This window comes from Manduca sexta, chromosome 28 (assembly GCF_014839805.1).
Source record: "Manduca sexta isolate Smith_Timp_Sample1 chromosome 28, JHU_Msex_v1.0, whole genome shotgun sequence".
Taxonomy (NCBI): Eukaryota; Metazoa; Arthropoda; class Insecta; order Lepidoptera; family Sphingidae; genus Manduca; species Manduca sexta.
The window spans coordinates 7815390-7833016 of record NC_051142.1 but is presented as its reverse complement, the minus strand read 5'-3'; the positions used below and the strand labels follow the sequence as shown (position 1 = coordinate 7833016).

Below are 17627 nucleotides of genomic sequence, written 5' to 3'. Positions count from 1 at the left end.
TATGCTTAATCCTTATACAGAATGTAATTAAAACGAAAACGAATTTTATATTGTGGTATAATAATAAAGAAATAAAACAAATCAGAAATTTATTATAATTCTTTTCAAGTCATACTGTGTACTTTCAGGACCTGGTCTCTATATATGACAATATATATCTGTTCAGCGGTTTCTGTGTTTATTTCGGAAAAAGTTCAAAGATTTTTAACAACCTTTATAATATTATTAAGATGAAATTGTACACGAGTAGAGTGACTCAATGAGCACATTTTTGAGCTTTACTAATTTATGGTAAGTTTCGTAGTTTTATTTAAGATAATGTACCTTACGGGTGGTAATTAATCCAAAAATGAAGAAACTTGCTGAACTACAAAGCATTGCGTAACTGTCGGTATCATATTGTGCAAGGGTTCGGAAATGTTTGGACGTTGTCGCGATTATACTTCGTCCAACTACTTATTTAACTTTTAACAGCTCGGTTACTAATCAATTGGGGATGTATTAATGCGTAACCGATTCGATTTCTTGTAACAATCGATTTAGTTTATGAAGAAGTTTTGATCGATTCGATTTCGATCGTTATATTTGCTCAACATTTTCTATTGTTTAAAAAACATGTCTATTGCCCAGGCGTTTTGATGTGTAAGTATATTTTATGAATTAAAATAAATAATTTGTGTAATAATACTACATTAAATGTTTTTATTATTTCGCAACATCAATCAGACGCGTCATTATTTAATTTTAATATTTTATTTTATTGGTAATCATATACTTACGTACAATATACAAGAAAATATTTTATTTACACTCCCATATGTTATTTTTCACTGAAAAAGTTTTGAATTATGTTTTTTCAGTGGGTTTAACGAATATCGATTGATAATTAATATCGGAGCTAAAGAGCAAGTCTATGGAAAGTAAAGAATGGCTCCCATTAAGTCCTATAAAGAATATCATAGGCGTGCATATGCCAAAAGTTAAATCAATGGTTGGACAGAGTATAGACCAGAGGTTCCCAAACTTCTTTTTCTCATGGACTAGTTTAAAAATATTGCTGCTTCTGGTAGACCTTTTTTATCTTATTCCGCGAAGAGAGTGCGCTAGCACTACTGCCCAGCCATCGCGGGGGACGTCAGGACAGTTATGTTGGGTCACCATGCCTTATGAGCCCTATCAATATTATCTGTCTACATTGTTAGGTGAAGTTAAACCAACATTTTAATATTTTACAATCAAACCAGATAAGTTTTCGTGGACCCCCATTTTTTTGTGACGCCAAAGTAGACCCCTGTCAAGGCTCTCGTAGATCCCTGGGGGTATACCTGGACCACTTGGGGAATCAATGAATAAACGCATAAGATGTTGTGTGTCTCGCTTTGTCAAAAAAAATGCTTTTGTGTATTGGCTTGAACATACGTGTTTGAAATTCATTAAAATTCTTATATTTTACTGGAATACTTGATAAGTGATTAGACAGCTATGTAGTCTTGTAAATAGAGATTTTTTATCCATTTAAGATTAAAAAAAAATCTATAGATACGAACAACAAAATGTAACCTTGCTAAGTGTGGAATATCTTACCTACCACTTATAAGAAATACAGGTTCTATACAATAAAATAATCGTTATAAAATGACTAATGGTACCTATAAGTTGACAACAGCAGCGAGCAATTATATTATCTTCATAACATAATAATTGTTATCTATCGTGTTGCCAACGATTAGCCACAGAGCTGCGGCGGTTTATACGATATATTCACATTTCAGCACCTTCTGGAGCAGTTCGCCGTGCGATGGCGTTACACGCGCAATGAAATTCAAAAACTGAAGTGCATACTATCCCACAATTTATTTTAGATAATTAGTTAATGTAAAGTACTCGTATAAGTTAAATTATAAACAACATGGAAAACGGAGGTAAAAGAGAAATTGCTGAAAAGAAGGCGAAGGAAAGGAAACCAAACAATCCGAATATTTTATCCTGTTTGTTTGTATGGTGGATGTGCCCAGTGTTTATAACTGGTAACAAAAGGGATTTAGAAGAAGATGATCTTATTCTTCCGACAAAGAAATATGACGCCGAGCAACTTGGGGAATATTTTGAAAGGTCCGTATTTTTCAATAATAATTTTGTAATGTTTAATGAAACAATTCCACTTTGTGTATTTATTGTAGGTACCACCATACTCAGTGTTGTAGAGAACAAAAAAAAACAAATAAAGAATCAATATTATACTATAATATTAAATGAGTATGTAGGTATATCAAGTTGCATGAAATGTATGAATATAATACTTCTTTTTAATATGTACTGTTATTTATAATAATAATAAGAGAAACAATAATTATTGAAGTATCAATAATTCAAACTAGCTATTCGCATATGATAACCGCCAGTTTTAATAGTTTTTAAAAACTGTTTTACATGTTGTGCAAAATTTTAATCGTTTTATTGTTATCAAATATAATTCACAATGTTTTGTTAAATAGTAATTTATTAGTATCTAATACTATATAGTTGCCAAACATAATCTATAATATAAAAATGAATCGCTGAATGTCTTGCTAAGCGCAAATCTCGAGAGCAGCTGAACCGATTTCACTTATTATTTTTTTTTATAATATTCCTTGAAATACGAGGATGGTTCTTACGGAGAGAAAAATTTAAAAAGTTGCCTGACATTGTCTAAAAGCAACACTTTTCTGTATTCCCATACAAAAGATTCGTAATAATACTTGAAAGTCAATTTGAACTTTAAAACCATACCATACAGTTTTAGTGTTAGTGGAGGGGTTCCGGGAAGGCAAAACAATTGAGTGACGTTAGTATCGTATAAATATTAAAGTCAATATTTGTTAATATTTAAACGATGGAAAGAATTTTAAGTGTTTTATAATTTTTATTTTTTGACATAATATAATTGTTGACTTATCAACTTCCTTTTTTCTTTTTTTATCTTATTAGCTGACCCGATGCCTCGAATAGCAGAATAAGTATTAAAAAAATATAAAAAATTAAAGAATCGACTGTTAGGCGGTCCGAAAATCGCCGGGTCAGCTAGTTAACTATATAACTGACGCCCATTAGTTAAAATTCTATAGATTACCTACAAAAAATAGTGGTGGAAAAGCGACCGTCGCGTTTAGTATGTTTGTTAAACACCTATTATTCATATATTTAATTTTTCTGCATTCCTTCTCTATATGAAGTTTAATCATGCCAAATCTGAGACTCCTCCGTGCGCGCAATGTGCTTCAAAAGGGATACGTTTTTCCTTCAAGTATTAATATATATGTACATTTTTAAAATATCTATTTACAGTCTCTAAAGGGTAAAAAAAACCACCCACTTTTAGGACAGTGTAACTCTTATAAAAATTCAATTAATTTAATAAAATAGAGAAACACCACATATAGGAACAAACAATAGCAATTTGGATAACCTATTAATTTTTTTGAACATAACATATATTCGCTAAATAATCTAGAATTCTCAAGATTATTTGGAACGTTTTTTCGTTTAGTTTAAACATTGTTGCTACAGCAATTTAAATTATTTAAAAAAACAATTATCATATATTATCTATCTATCTATATCTTCTTCTTCTATCTATATCTATACTTATAATAAATCTGTAGAGAGGTCAGTTCTGTACATGAAATATATTTCCAAAATAATAATCAGGGGGTGATTAGGGATCGATACTAATGCCAAAAATGCAATTAGTAAAATTTTTGTCTGTCTGTCTGTCTGTCTGTATAACCGTTATAGAAACAAAAACTACTCGACGGATTTTAACGAAACTTGGTACAATTATTTGTCATACTCCTGTGCTGGTTATAGTATACTTTTCATCACGCTACAATTATTAGGAGCAGAGCAGTGAAGAGAAATGTTGGGAAAACGGGAGAAGTTACTCCATTTTTTAAGCTTCCGTCACGTGTGCTATCTTAATGGTTAAAGCTACACAGAAATAGTGTATGACGGAAATGTTCTCCTTAAAATTATGTAAAAAATATCCCACGACAGCATATGTCTATCTTTTATGGTTGACTCACATTAACACGTGTAACTCCCGATAGCTTAGCAGTTCGAAGCTTTCTTATTATATTTGTCTACTCTTACGTTTATAACACTCTCAGTCATCCCTAATTAAAAAGTTAACATTATTAAATATTCATAAAAAGAATCATAGAAATCGGTATAGAAACACCAAAGTTATACATGATATGCTAATAATGAGCCATCACGCGTGAATACTGAATCCCATCATCAGACCCTGACCGGACAATCGGACCACCTGCATACCACCATACATTAAAAAAACATCTCGACAAATTGAGCACCTCCTCCATTTTTGAAGTCCGAAATCCACGCGGGCGAAGCTGCGAGCGGAAGCTAGTAATATATAAAATCATTATATAATGTTAAAATTCTTATCCACGATGAAATACGGCTTAAATTGGTTCGGCAGCTATGTATGTAAAATAAGATTAAAGACTTTTTAAAGGTGTGAGCAATGAGCATGTCAGCTTATTCGGAACTGAGATACCTACATGTTTATTTTTTTCATTAAAATATTATTATGAACTAAGGCGATTTGGATTAAAATAAAAACTTTTTAACAAAAAATTATCGCCTTAAAAAACTACGAAAAATTATATAAGTAATGTTAAATATTATTGATTGGTTTTTAGTAGCATTAGTAGTACTTAGTCTCGCTAAAACTCAAGCGCGACTGGACCGATTTGGCTAATTTTGGTTTTGCAATATTTGTGGAAGTCCAAGAAAGGTTTAAACGGTCAGAAACATTAATAAATAACGGAAAATACTAAAACTCTTAATTTAATTTTCCAATCAAAATGTTCCTAGCAAACATTAGATGAAACATTAGATGTTTTTTGTCTTTTTAGAAATAAAGAATTGTCCCCTGTTTGTCAAACATTTATAGGTGCGATCAAAATTTTGTCTATTTCATAGCTGTAGTATGAGGTCCGATCTCTGGTTTATTTTGTTGAAATACATTTCAAAAATGAAAAAAGTTAAAAGTTTAATTTTTTTGAATGACAAGTTTTATTGTTGTCGAAAAAAAGAAAATAAATAAAGAAATTTCAAGACTATAATTAGAAACTATCTAGCGAAAACTTTATTTACTGTTATTGTTTTAAAATAGAACAGAGAAGACGACCTGACTTAGGTTGTCGAAGTCAATCAAATGTGCTACGAGCTACCCCACGTGCAAAACGCACTATCTACCAGCGAGATACAGATAATGATAACATTCGTACTGTTATGGCAGAATGGTGTTCCACCGTGAATAATAATAATAATTAACAAATATGTATAATATGTAGGTGATACGAAGTTCACCGGGTCATCTAGTTATAAATATAAAATGTGTCATCTGCTTTTCAAAATCGACAAATGCAGAATTGTGATAAAAACAATACAGCCGATCACAGCAAATTGTAATTTGAATAGAAATATCTACCCACGCTACACGAATCTCAGAATACAAAAAGATACATTTTATTTAATTAAAAAAAAATGCTGGCGACAGTGCTATCTACGCAGAATGAGCTGACAGTGCCTTGAAGTCCGAGACCACAAAGGCTGTAAAGCCTTCGAAACTATCATGATATAAAAAAGGCGACAAATTACGAAATATTTTTTTTTGTCTTATATTCGCGTAAACATAAGAAATCATTACATATATCTTTGATTACATATTTAAACTCATTATATTATTTTAAAGGGGTCGACGTCGCTCATTTCTGTGGATTACTGTCTAGTCCGGTTCCACCCATGGACACAATCAATGTCTATCTAAGTCGATTCGTTTCAATTATAATTATTGCAGATATTGGTTTGAAGAATGTGAACGTGCAACAAAAGAAAAAAGAAAACCATCATTATGGAAAGCGATGCGACGGGCGTACTGGCTGGCTTTCATGCCTGGAGCATTTTTCGTACTAACCGGGGCTGTCTGTGGGTTTGTAATTATTTTGTACATTACTAAACCACTCGATATATAACATTAAGCTGCATATGCGTGGTGTTTGATAATTCTGAATTTTCACCTCATCAACAAATAAAATAAATATGAAATATAAAAATAAAATTTTATCTTGGTTAAGAAATTCTTAGTAAAAGTCAAAAAGATAAATAAATTACTTAAATACGAGAATTATATGATATAATTTATAACAATACGTTTGTGTTTTACAGAACAGTGCAACCTATGCTATTTGCCGAACTCCTATCTTACTGGTCAGTTGATAGCACCATGTCTCGGTACGATGCAGGTTTCTATGCGCTAGCTATGTTGGGACTTAATTTTGTCGCCGTGATGTGCCAACACCACAATTCGTTATTCGTGGCGCGATTCGGTATGAGAATCAAAGTTGCAACATCCTCACTCATCTTCAGAAAAGTAAGTTTCATAGACGTCTTTGTGGAAAACGTAATCTATATTTATGAATATTTCTATGTTGAGTAAGCGTTGGATCATGTATGAATGCAATATTCTCAATGCTCGGTCATTTCTCATACGTATAGACGCACTGTTCTTATTACATGTAATTTATTCTTCTTGTAGTTGTTGCGAATGAGTCAAGTAGCTTCAGGAGACATCGCCGGTGGCAAACTAGTCAATTTGCTTTCAAATGACGTTGCAAGATTTGACTACGCTTTCATGTTTCTGCACAGTCTCTGGGTGATTCCTATACAAGCAGCTGTTGTCCTTTATTTCTTATACAACGCCGCAGGCTATGCTCCATTCATCGGATTATTTTCCGTTGTATTGATGATTCTTCCTATACAAGGTATTTAAATACTTCTTATGATTAATTTTTATGCGTGTCTATGTTTAAACTGTGGTCGTATCTTTCGGGCTAGAATCGGTCTGATAAGTCACCAGCGTAGGTGTATATCGTACCTCGCATCTTCTACGAACGCTACTTAATCATCTCAGGTAGACGTTAATTGCCAATGATGATGAGGAGTAAAATTAATTTTGGTTTTACATTACAGCTGCGTTAACGAAATTGACGGCTATTATTAGGCGAGAAGTGGCACAGAAAACTGATAGAAGAATTAAATTGATGAGCGAAATCATAAACGGTATTCAGGTATGTACAAAAATACTCAGTTAAAATTACTCTAGAATCATTAAGAGCTATCACGCACTTTCGACTATTCACCGGCCACTAGGTCGACGACGACTGCGACTTTCTATAGACGCTGGTCGCCCGGCTGATTCGGACTATGTTTTGGTCGAGCGAGAACCGAGCAACAGATTGCTGGCGACCAGTCAGCAGAGCGTAGTAGTTCTAAACATTAGCACGTGATTAAACAATATACAGTGTAAAGTTTCCACTTCGATACAAGTTATGATTGTAACATATATCCCTATATATAATAGCATACATTTTTTTATGTTCCAGGTCATAAAAATGTACGCTTGGGAAAAACCTTTCCAATTAGTTGTGAAGGCAGCACGGGCGTTAGAAATGCGGGCCTTGAGAAAATCCATCTTCATCCGGAGTGTATTCCTTGGATTTATGCTGTTCACAGAACGCACTATACTGTTCGTCACAACGCTAACCCTTGTGCTCACCGGCAATATAATCACTGCAACATTGGTAAGTTTTCCAAGATATGCCATTTTGTTATATAAATAAAAACTCAATTAAATAATGCGTGACTCTCACTAACGAGAGACCTACCACTAATAAAAAATTATATATTTATGTTTTTGCAGATATATCCCATACAACAATATTTTAGTTTAATTCAAATAAACTTAACCATGATATTTCCATTAGCTATCGCTAGTTTTTCTGAAATGTTGGTGTCATTAGAACGTGTTCAAGGATTCCTTGAAATGGGTAAGTTTTTTTATTTATGTACTTCATAAAGTATTAGCACAATTTATTTCAATCGTTTTATATGAATGTTCCATTCTTTAAACACACATTAATGATTTTCAGAGGAGAGAGAAGACTTGGCACGCACGCCGAAATTTAATGGTATTATAAATAAAGTTACTTTTAATTCTAAAGATTATAAAAATAAAGAAATGGATATAGTAATGCCACAAAGTTACTCCAAAAAAGACGACTTTACGAGAACACACTCAATCGGTAAGTAACTTTATTTAAATCGCAGAAAATGAACTAACTTTAATAATTATTGTTCTGAACTCTAGATTGTCCATTATATTGCATTTGTGGTGTTTGGTATGAACTATTAAATGGGATTGCTTAGAAGTTTGAGAAAATGCAATCAATAATCTTGTGTGGATATTTGTCAATACCGTTGTAAACTTTTTTTTTAATATACTTATCAAAAATGTATGTCGTAACAACTTTTCTTTGTGGGTTCAGGGCGAATTAAATTGGAAAAGCGCGCGTGATTGACGACTGGCACTTTATTATTACTTAACACATAATTACACACCTCCACAATATAAGCGAAAATACATTTAGGTATTATAAACAGTATCGCGACAGAGCTCGGGTGATGCGTGTGCGCGAGTGGCGGGGCCAGTAACGGACTGGCGACGTGTCCCCGAGCCGCTACGTGGCTTGCCATTGGCCGAGCGGTAACGCGAGGCCATACATAAAACGGTTCGCGCACGCGCGCTAATCGCTCGGCTCGTTTTAAAATTCGGACACGTTATAATGTCTTGTATAATCCAAATAAATGTTATAAAAGGCTTTGAAATTTGATGGTAAGGTTTGGTGATGTCAGTGACTGTCACCGGCCGTAACGCTGCGTGCCTTAGAAATAGATAGCGCGATAATTCCACCACGCCGTCACTTCTACACACAACTATATTTCAAGTATTAATAACTCCTTTAATTTTTAATCAATATTGATGCTCATTTTGTAGAAGAAATTATTTTTCATGTTGTTTTCTATTACATATAAAATAATTTACAAAATCAACACAGGAAACTAACTCATTACTTTAACCAGCAATAATTCTCTTTTTTTCATTTTAGAACAAAATCCGCGCAGAGAGTCTCTTGCTGGCCAGTATGCTATAGAATTAAATAGAATTAGCGCGTCGTGGACAACTTCTACGGACCCTGCTGATTTAACACTCAGAAACATAAGTTTACGATTAGGCGCAGGTAAACTCTGTGCCATCATTGGACCTGTCGGTTCCGGCAAAGTAAGAAAACAACACACACTCTTTTGTAATATTGTTGAATCCGCATAACATTTATAATTTTTTTTTTTATTTTAGTCATCTATTCTTCAAGCTATCCTTAAAGAGTTACCTCTTTCTGAAGGCAATGTGAATATTAAAGGAAGGATTTCGTACGCCTGTCAAGAATCTTGGCTTTTCCCAGACACTGTGCGAGAAAATATTTTGTTTGGTCTGCCTTATGATGTCCGAAAATATCAGGAGGTAAATAAATAATACACTGCAGTAAAAATGAAAATTAGTTCATTTTTTTATTATCTTTTACTTTTTCAGGTATGCAAAACCTGTTGTTTATTGCCTGATTTTAAGCAGTTTCCATATGGCGATCTTTCTTTAGTCGGCGAACGCGGAGTTTCATTATCAGGGGGACAAAGAGCTAGAATCAATCTAGCTAGGGCTATTTACCGGGAAGTGAGTTAAAAAAATATATTGGTTTAGTAACCTACATAATAAAGAGCGATTTATAATATGAGAATTATAATTGCAGGCTGATATTTACTTATTAGATGATCCTTTGTCTGCTGTGGACGCAAATGTGGGAAGACAGTTATTTGACGGATGTATAAGAGGCTACCTAAACGATCGTACGTGTATTCTTGTTACTCACCAGATTCATTATGTGAAAGCTGCCGACGTCATTGTTGTGTTGAATGAAGTAAGTGTTATTGGAAATTATATCTATATATATAAAAATGAATTGCTGTTCGTTAGTCTCGCTAAAACTCGAGAACGGCTGAACGGATTTATCTTATCTTGGTCTTGAATTATTCGTGGAGGTCTAGGGAAGATTTAAAAGGTGAGAAAAATTCGAATAATTGCCGGGAAAATCCTCAAAACAGCATTTTTCTATTTCCCATACAAACGTTTTCTAACTAATACGTAGAGTCAATTTGAGCTTTATTGCTATTGTATAAAGTTCACTGTTGTCTAAGCAATGTAGGTGTGTTCCTAACATCAAAGCAGTGTGCGTTGGAGCACAGAATATAATAATGTAATGTCGCGTTCTGAAACTCAACAAAAGTGATATCGCGGACCCGACTAAATTGAACAGTCACAAAATTTAATATATCATTAGTTATTTGGTTGGCTTCACGATATTATTTCTTTTGTTTTACTTTAAAATGCATGTTTTCGTTATGGACAATTTTTGAGCTACTTTTGCATATCTATACTTATAATAAATCTGTAGAGAGGTCAATTCTGTACATGAAATATATTTCCAAAATAACTGGGGGTGATTAGGGATCGATACTGATGCCAAAAATGCAATTAGTAAAATTTTTGTCTGTCTGTCTGTATAACCGTTATAGAAACAAAAACTACTCGACGGATTTTAACTTAACTTGGTACAATTATTTTTCATATTCCTGAGCTGGTTATAGTATACTTTTCATCACGCTACAATTAATAGGAGCAGAGCAGTGATGGAAAATGTTGGGAAAACGGGAGAAGTTACTCCATTTTTTAAGCTTCCGTCATTTCGTGTTCAACCTTAATGGTTAAAAGTTCCTTCGATTTCACCAGGATCCCATCATCAGACCCTGACCGGACAATCGGACCACCTGCATACCACCATAAATTAAAAAAACATCCCGACAAATTGAGCACCTTCTCCATTTTTGAAACCCGAAATCCACGCGGGCGAAGCTGCGGGCGGAAGCTAGTAGTAGATATAAATAACAAATAAATATTATTTTTCCAATTAATTGCACTTATTTATAGGGCAGAATAGAAAATATTGGCACGTACGATGAACTGATTAAGTCCGGAAAAGAGTTTTCTCAGCTGTTATCAAATCAGGAAAGTAATCAGGATGATAATGACGCCAGCGGGGTAAGATAATGTTTTATTAACTATAATCAATTTTTAACATAGTAATCTAGATTTTCTTGTGATATAATTACGCTGTACTTATATACGATGTTAATTACATTTTACCGTAATTGCGCAAATTTTAAATATTATGTAGTTTTTTGCGGAAAAGGCACACGGATGCGTTAATCAGTTCTATACTTTTATGTATAAAATTGATCTGTTATTTTGGTAATAGTTTATTATTGCATTTAACCTTTTGTACTTCTTTAGTTTACTTTCTTTAGTCTTTAGACATTGAGGCATTTTAGTTTTAGTGTATAGATAATAATATTGTTATGATAATGTTTCACCTAGTCATAGTCAGGTGGACTAATAAGTTCCAGATGATTGTTAATCAAAGTTTTCTCTTTTAACAAATCCACAACCAAGTTTTAACTGCTATTATTTTAGTGTTTGGCATATGACAATAATAACAAAACCTAAACTCGAGTATGAATCTTTCCGCTTTAGGGTAAAAGACCATCAATGCATCGAGGCATATCGAAGATCTCAACAAAGAGTGGAGATACATCGGAAGTTGAAAAAGCCCAGGTTTTAACGTCAGAAGAAAGAACCAAAGGAAACCTAAAATGGGAAGTGGTGTACAAATATCTGACATCCGTAGGCTCCTGGTTCATAGTGTTCTTGGCTTTCCTGACGTTGTTGATAACACAAGCTTCTGCAACCACAGCTGACTACTGGCTTAGTTATTGGTAAGACATTACAGTGGATATTTTTGTACGGGCAAGGAAATGTCACAATGGTTAATCCTATATTCCTAATGTGAAACCGTAGCTTGCCAAAACCTTACAATTAATCATATTTTAACTTACAATACTTTCAGGACCAACCAAGTGGATCAATACGAACAATCTTTAGGTGAAGGAGTGGAGCCTGGTACGTATATTTTTTAAATATAATGTTTGCACAAATTTGCTTCCAGAGTAGCATAGTATTAGCATATAGCTTCCTGGGTCTAGTGGCCGAAACGAACATGATGTATACTGGGAGGTTCAAGATAATATAAATTTTATAAGTTCTTTGTTTTTTTAAACGGTTACGAAACTATTTTGTATTTACAGATTCGAGTTTAGGCACTGTAATGGGAACTCTAACTACTGGCCAATATCTAATTGTGTATGGAAGTGTGATAGTAGGACTTATTGTTATATCGCATATTAGAATTATAAATTTCGTAATAATGACAATGAAAGCGTCGGAAAACCTTCACAACACAGTGTACAAGAAACTAATTATATCAGTTATGAGATTTTTCGATACCAATCCTTCTGGTAAGTTAAATTTTATTTTTGTTAATATAATTAATATGAATTGCCAAGTTTTAAAGGAATTTCAGAGCCAGATTAAATAAAAGCTCCAAGTATTACTGGACGGTTATGTTAAGGTCACCGTGTCTTCTGACCCGGCATTGAGTTATAATACTAAATGTATATAATTAAGGTTAAAAAAATGACATGGAAGGCCCAGGGTGATCCCCAAGGGTCCACGAGAGACTCGATAGGGGTCTACGTTGGCGTGGCCAAAAAATGGGAGTTCCCAATTCATAAGCAGGGTTCCATGAAAATGTATGTGGTTTTGATAATAAATAACTAAAAAGTTTGCTAATATTTTGAAGAAGCTCAGCGACTGTTACATGTAAAAACTTGCAAATTCTGCAGAATATGGTAGAAAATGAGCTATAGGTAGGGGGTCTACGGGAACCAGCAAAATTTTGACATTGGTCTATGAGAAAAAAAGTTTGGGAACCTCTGAATTAATTCCGTCATAACTCATACCATTGCCGCCCAGTAGAACATTGTGAACGAATGACGAGTGGCATATCTAAAAGTGTACCTCAATATTTCAATTTACAGTTGCATAACAAGCTACTTAACAAGCATGGATATTTAGATGTGTGTAGTCAAAATTGCTTTATTTTTGCTTCCCAAATAGTTTTTGTATTTATGTTTTCTCAACACAATATATTTTATATAAATTATTTAGTCACTTTTAAAAACATTCAAATTGTTAAAACGTAATTTATCAAGCTCTCGGTGCGAATTCTTACATTATTGTACTGAATATAATATTGTTTTCTAGGTCGAGTGTTGAATCGATTCTCCAAAGATTTCGGCGCTATGGACGAGTTCCTGCCGCGTAGCATTTTGGAAACAGTACAAATGTATTTGTCAATGACAAGTATTCTTGTTTTGAATGCCATTGCTTTACCCTGGACGCTAATACCTACCGTCATATTAATTATTATATTTGTTTTATTATTAAAATGGTACTTAAATGCGGCACAAGCTGTGAAAAGATTAGAAGGAACAAGTAAGTAATTATATTATGGGTCATCAAGTTACGTATAGGCACCCATTATACGCCACACTTCAAAAACTTATTATGGCAATAAATAAATTAGTTTTTTTCTGTTAAACAGCAAAAAGTCCTGTGTTTGGTATGATTAATTCAACATTATCGGGATTATCAACTATAAGAAGTTCAAACTCTCAAAACAGACTGCTCAATATGTTTGATAGTGCACAGGTGAGAATGCTACCTTTTAGATTCTAATGCTTGCAGCTTAATATACATTTCTTTTCATTTAACGAGCAATTTCCATATGCAAAAGAAAGCTGCCCTTGTTAAGATGGCTTATATTTGCCAATGTGAATTGTATTCTTCTGTTCGGGGAAAAGTATCCTTAACTAAATTAAGTATTTATAATTTCAGAACCTCCATACGAGTGCATTTTATACTTTTGTGGGAGGTTCAAATGCTTTTGGTTTGTATTTGGACGCACTCTGCCTCGTGTACCTCGGCATTATATTCGCTATCTTCCTTGTCATTGACTTTAGTAAGTATTTCGTATTGTTATCGCGTGTATTTGAATTACCAGTTGTAGAGATGAAACGCATAATCATTTCAGTATAATCCTAACTACCAAACATTAATAATTTCACATTTTTCCAGGTACCATTATTCCTGTCGGCAGCGTGGGGTTAGCCGTAAGTCAATCAATGATTCTAACAATGATGCTCCAACTGGCGGCTCGCTTCACTGCCGACTTTTTGGGACAAATGACCGCTGTTGAGAGAGTGTTGGAATACACTCATTTACCTACGGAAGACAATATGGATGACGGTCGTAAGTTATACATCATTTTGTATTTTATTTTCTATGAGAATTTTCATGGTAAATATATAATATACCTATTTTGTGTAAAGTCTAGTAACTCGCATTTGATCACAGTAATGAAGCAGTCTCAGCAGTGAGTGATATCCCTAGACATTTACTTTGAACTCGCTACTTTTCGTCCGTCGCGTTGTTGCAAGTAGTCACATAGGTTTATTATCGTACTTTAAATTTCATTTACAGCTATCAAGCCTGCTGAAAATTGGCCTCCAAAAGGAAAAATTGAGTTTAGAAATGTGTTCTTAAACTACGGACCTGAAGATCCTCCCGTTTTGAAAAATTTAAACTTTGAAATCCAGGAAGGTTGGAAGGTTGGTAATCGAATTAAACACATGCACCAACCTTACTGCTAATCTAGACAACATTTCTTTAGTTTATAACAAATTCACTAGGTACTAGGTTAGATGAAACTGATGGTACGGGTGCTCCGTTTAAGTGTGTACTGTCTAGTGTGTAAGGCAAATCGTACAATTATTTACTTGTAAAACTGCCTTGACGGTTTACCATCACTATTTGCTTAAAGTAAATGCACTTTAGTTTATTAAATAACGAATATTATTATTTATCGGTAACACATCGAAAACAGTTTAAAAATAAATAGATGCATATTACAACTTTACTTTTAACGACATTACAAAAACATAATAGATACCTGCTGTTATTGAAATAAAAATATGTTTTATAGCGTAATATGTGGGACTGTTATTATTAGATCCATAAGTGTGAGAGTATGTGTCTATATTACTTACTAAAAAAAATAAAAAAAAAAATAATGGTCGTGTACAATACGGGATTAACGTCATGTATGTACCTACATAGTCTAACCCGGATCAACAGTTTAAATTACTTTACGTTTATTACTAAATCTCTAATATTTGTATATGCAATAAGTCGTTGAGGTATAATTTAAACTTTCAGGTGGGTGTTGTAGGAAGAACCGGTGCTGGAAAATCTTCGTTAATATCAGCGCTATTCAGATTGTATAATATTCAAGGATCAATCACAATAGACGGACTCGATACTGACGGCATTGCTAAAGCGGTAAATTATAATATTAACAATTCTAGATAAGTTTTCATTTACCGCACTTGTGACTAAAACTAAATTTTACAAACAGCGGCTGCGGTCGAAGATATCCATCATCCCTCAAGAGCCGGTGCTGTTCTCGGCTACTCTGCGATACAATTTGGATCCGTTTAACAGCTACAGTGACGACGAAATTTGGCGGGCTTTGGAACAGGTATAAAAAATAAGTTCCCATTAAATGTACCTACACATGAAATAATATCGAGTGCATTTCGTAAAGATGATATGAAAATAAATAGGTTGTTAAACTTACTAATTTGTCTAGGTTGAACTTAAAGAAGTGGTACCCGCACTAGATTACAAAGTTACCGAAGGAGGCAGTAATTTCTCCATGGGACAGCGTCAGTTGGTGTGTCTGGCTCGGGCGATACTGCGGTCGAATAAGATCCTTGTGATGGATGAAGCTACTGCTAATGTTGATCCTCAGTAAGTAATGTTATATGTTCATTTATAATGTTTATAGTATTTCGCGTATTTATAGGCAACAGTGATCACATTACCCTCTCTTATGTAGATCTATTAACAGTATCTAATATAAAACTACAATAAACTAAAACAAATATTATTAATTTAAAACCAATTGCTGTTCTCTTCTAGAACGGACGCGTTAATTCAGAAGACGATACGTCGCCAGTTTGCGACGTGCACAGTGATCACGATCGCGCATCGACTGAACACAATCATGGACTCGGACCGCGTGCTGGTCATGGACAAGGGATCCGTTGTGGAGTTCGATCACCCTCACATTCTACTCAGTAACCCCAACAGCAGTTTCAGCTCTATGGTACGCGAGACTGGAGAAGGCATGACTAGAGTACTCAAAGATGTTGCCAAAAATAAATATTTAAGCGATTATCCTGATGCAGAAAAATAAGTTAATGTTGTGAATTGTGATAATGTGATAATTAAAATATTTAAAGAGATTTTTTTTATTTATATAATGTCCACTACTGTGTACAGACCTTTTAAGCTACCGAGACTTTAGGCCTTAATCTTGCTGGCTTTGTGGCATTGACAAATTTCCATACCTTCGAAATTCTTATGCAGGATTCTAAGGTAAATTGGTATCCTCACGATGTTTTCTTTTACCGCTAAGCGATATATAATTGCTAAAACCGGCCATGTGCGGGCCGGACTCGCGCACCGAGGGTTCCGTACAAACCTGTAGGTATATAAGTAAAAGTTCATCCATAACGAAAATCGAGTCATAGTTGTGGTATTTTTATTGCAAAAGAAATTCATAACATTATAATATGGAAAGTTGGAGGAACATAAATTAAAGACAAAGGTCTAAAAAAAAATGGTTTTCGGAATTTTTCCTTTAATAAGTGCTATAAAACACTGCTTCATGCCAAATTTCAAGATTCTAGGTTGACTGGAAGTAAATACCCTTTAGGTTTTGATTCCCTAGCGAGTTTCGAAGATTTGCGGCATAAACGGTCGTATTTTTTTATTGCGTTGGCAAACTTCTAGTTTGAATTTTTCACAGCTCCAAGCGACAGTAGACCTGAGTATTTGATATAAATTTCAGCTTAATACATCCACGCGTTTCTGAGAAAAAGGGTCTTGAGTCTTGACAGACGGACGAACAGACAACAAAGTGATCCCATAAGGGTTCTGTTTTTTCCTTTTGAGGTACTGAACCCTAAAAAATACTCTCACTATTATGGTAGAATTGCGTGCTTTGGCGGCTGGTTTTTATTAACCCGTTTTAAATGTAATATCAATAAATACAATTAGCGACAGCTTTTTGTCTATACAGATATCTAAAAAAACTTCATACATTATTATATTCTTGAACTGTGTATATATTATAAGTTTTTAGCATTAAATAAAAAGCGCGTCCAAGATGTAACTAGGTTGTTGCCCTATACAACGTGTGACTTTATCTTGCAGCCACACGATACGTGGTTTACCAATTAATAATTGTAGGCCTCGCGCTGTCGTTGACGCTGAGAGCGTCCTTCGGTGTGCGGGGCTAGGAATAAGCTTTCAGAAGGAAGAAAGGAAGGATTTCTTCCTTCCTTCTGGACCACGCCAGGTTGCGAAAAAAGAAGCAACATAATGACTGCATAACAAGGAACATAAGATGTGTTGGCTTATTTTTTTTAGAATATTACACGGATAGCTTGACGTGCTTCGGGTTATTCTGCGGAAATGGGCTTTTGCGTGAATGCTTTATTCGTTCCAACCATTACATTCAAGCGACTACACGACCACGCGGCCACTCTACTAAGGGGTATGGACCTCGGCTCAGGACGACCACTGG

The 17627-nt window shown here is 34.3% G+C and overlaps 1 protein-coding gene across 1 annotated transcript; it reads left to right on the top strand.

The window, feature by feature from the left end:
• The first annotated feature begins 1766 nt into the window (after window positions 1-1766).
• Window positions 1767-16232, top strand: LOC115450654 (multidrug resistance-associated protein 4-like). Its single transcript, XM_037444613.1, has 25 exons — window positions 1767-2112; window positions 5867-5998; window positions 6235-6439; window positions 6605-6830; window positions 7039-7136; window positions 7452-7649; window positions 7769-7895; window positions 7998-8150; window positions 9015-9187; window positions 9263-9427; window positions 9497-9634; window positions 9711-9878; window positions 10946-11056; window positions 11549-11790; window positions 11922-11974; window positions 12160-12369; window positions 13178-13408; window positions 13518-13624; window positions 13811-13934; window positions 14051-14224; window positions 14456-14583; window positions 15191-15313; window positions 15390-15512; window positions 15624-15784; window positions 15956-16232. The coding sequence occupies exons 1-25, from the start codon at window positions 1910-1912 to the stop codon at window positions 16230-16232; spliced, it is 4050 nt and encodes a 1349-aa protein (XP_037300510.1). The 5' UTR covers window positions 1767-1909.
• Window positions 16233-17627: the final 1395 nt, after the last annotated feature.

Excerpts from the sequence above, each read along its gene's own strand:
- LOC115450654 (XM_037444613.1), top strand. The coding sequence starts at position 1,910 with ATGGAAAACGGAGGTAAAAGAGAAATTGCTGAAAAGAAGGCGAAGGAA. Across the intron at positions 7,896-7,997 it reads TCAAGGATTCCTTGAAATGG|AGGAGAGAGAAGACTTGGCA; the intron begins GTAAGTTTTTTT and ends AATGATTTTCAG. Across the intron at positions 11,791-11,921 it reads GACTACTGGCTTAGTTATTG|GACCAACCAAGTGGATCAAT; the intron begins GTAAGACATTAC and ends CAATACTTTCAG.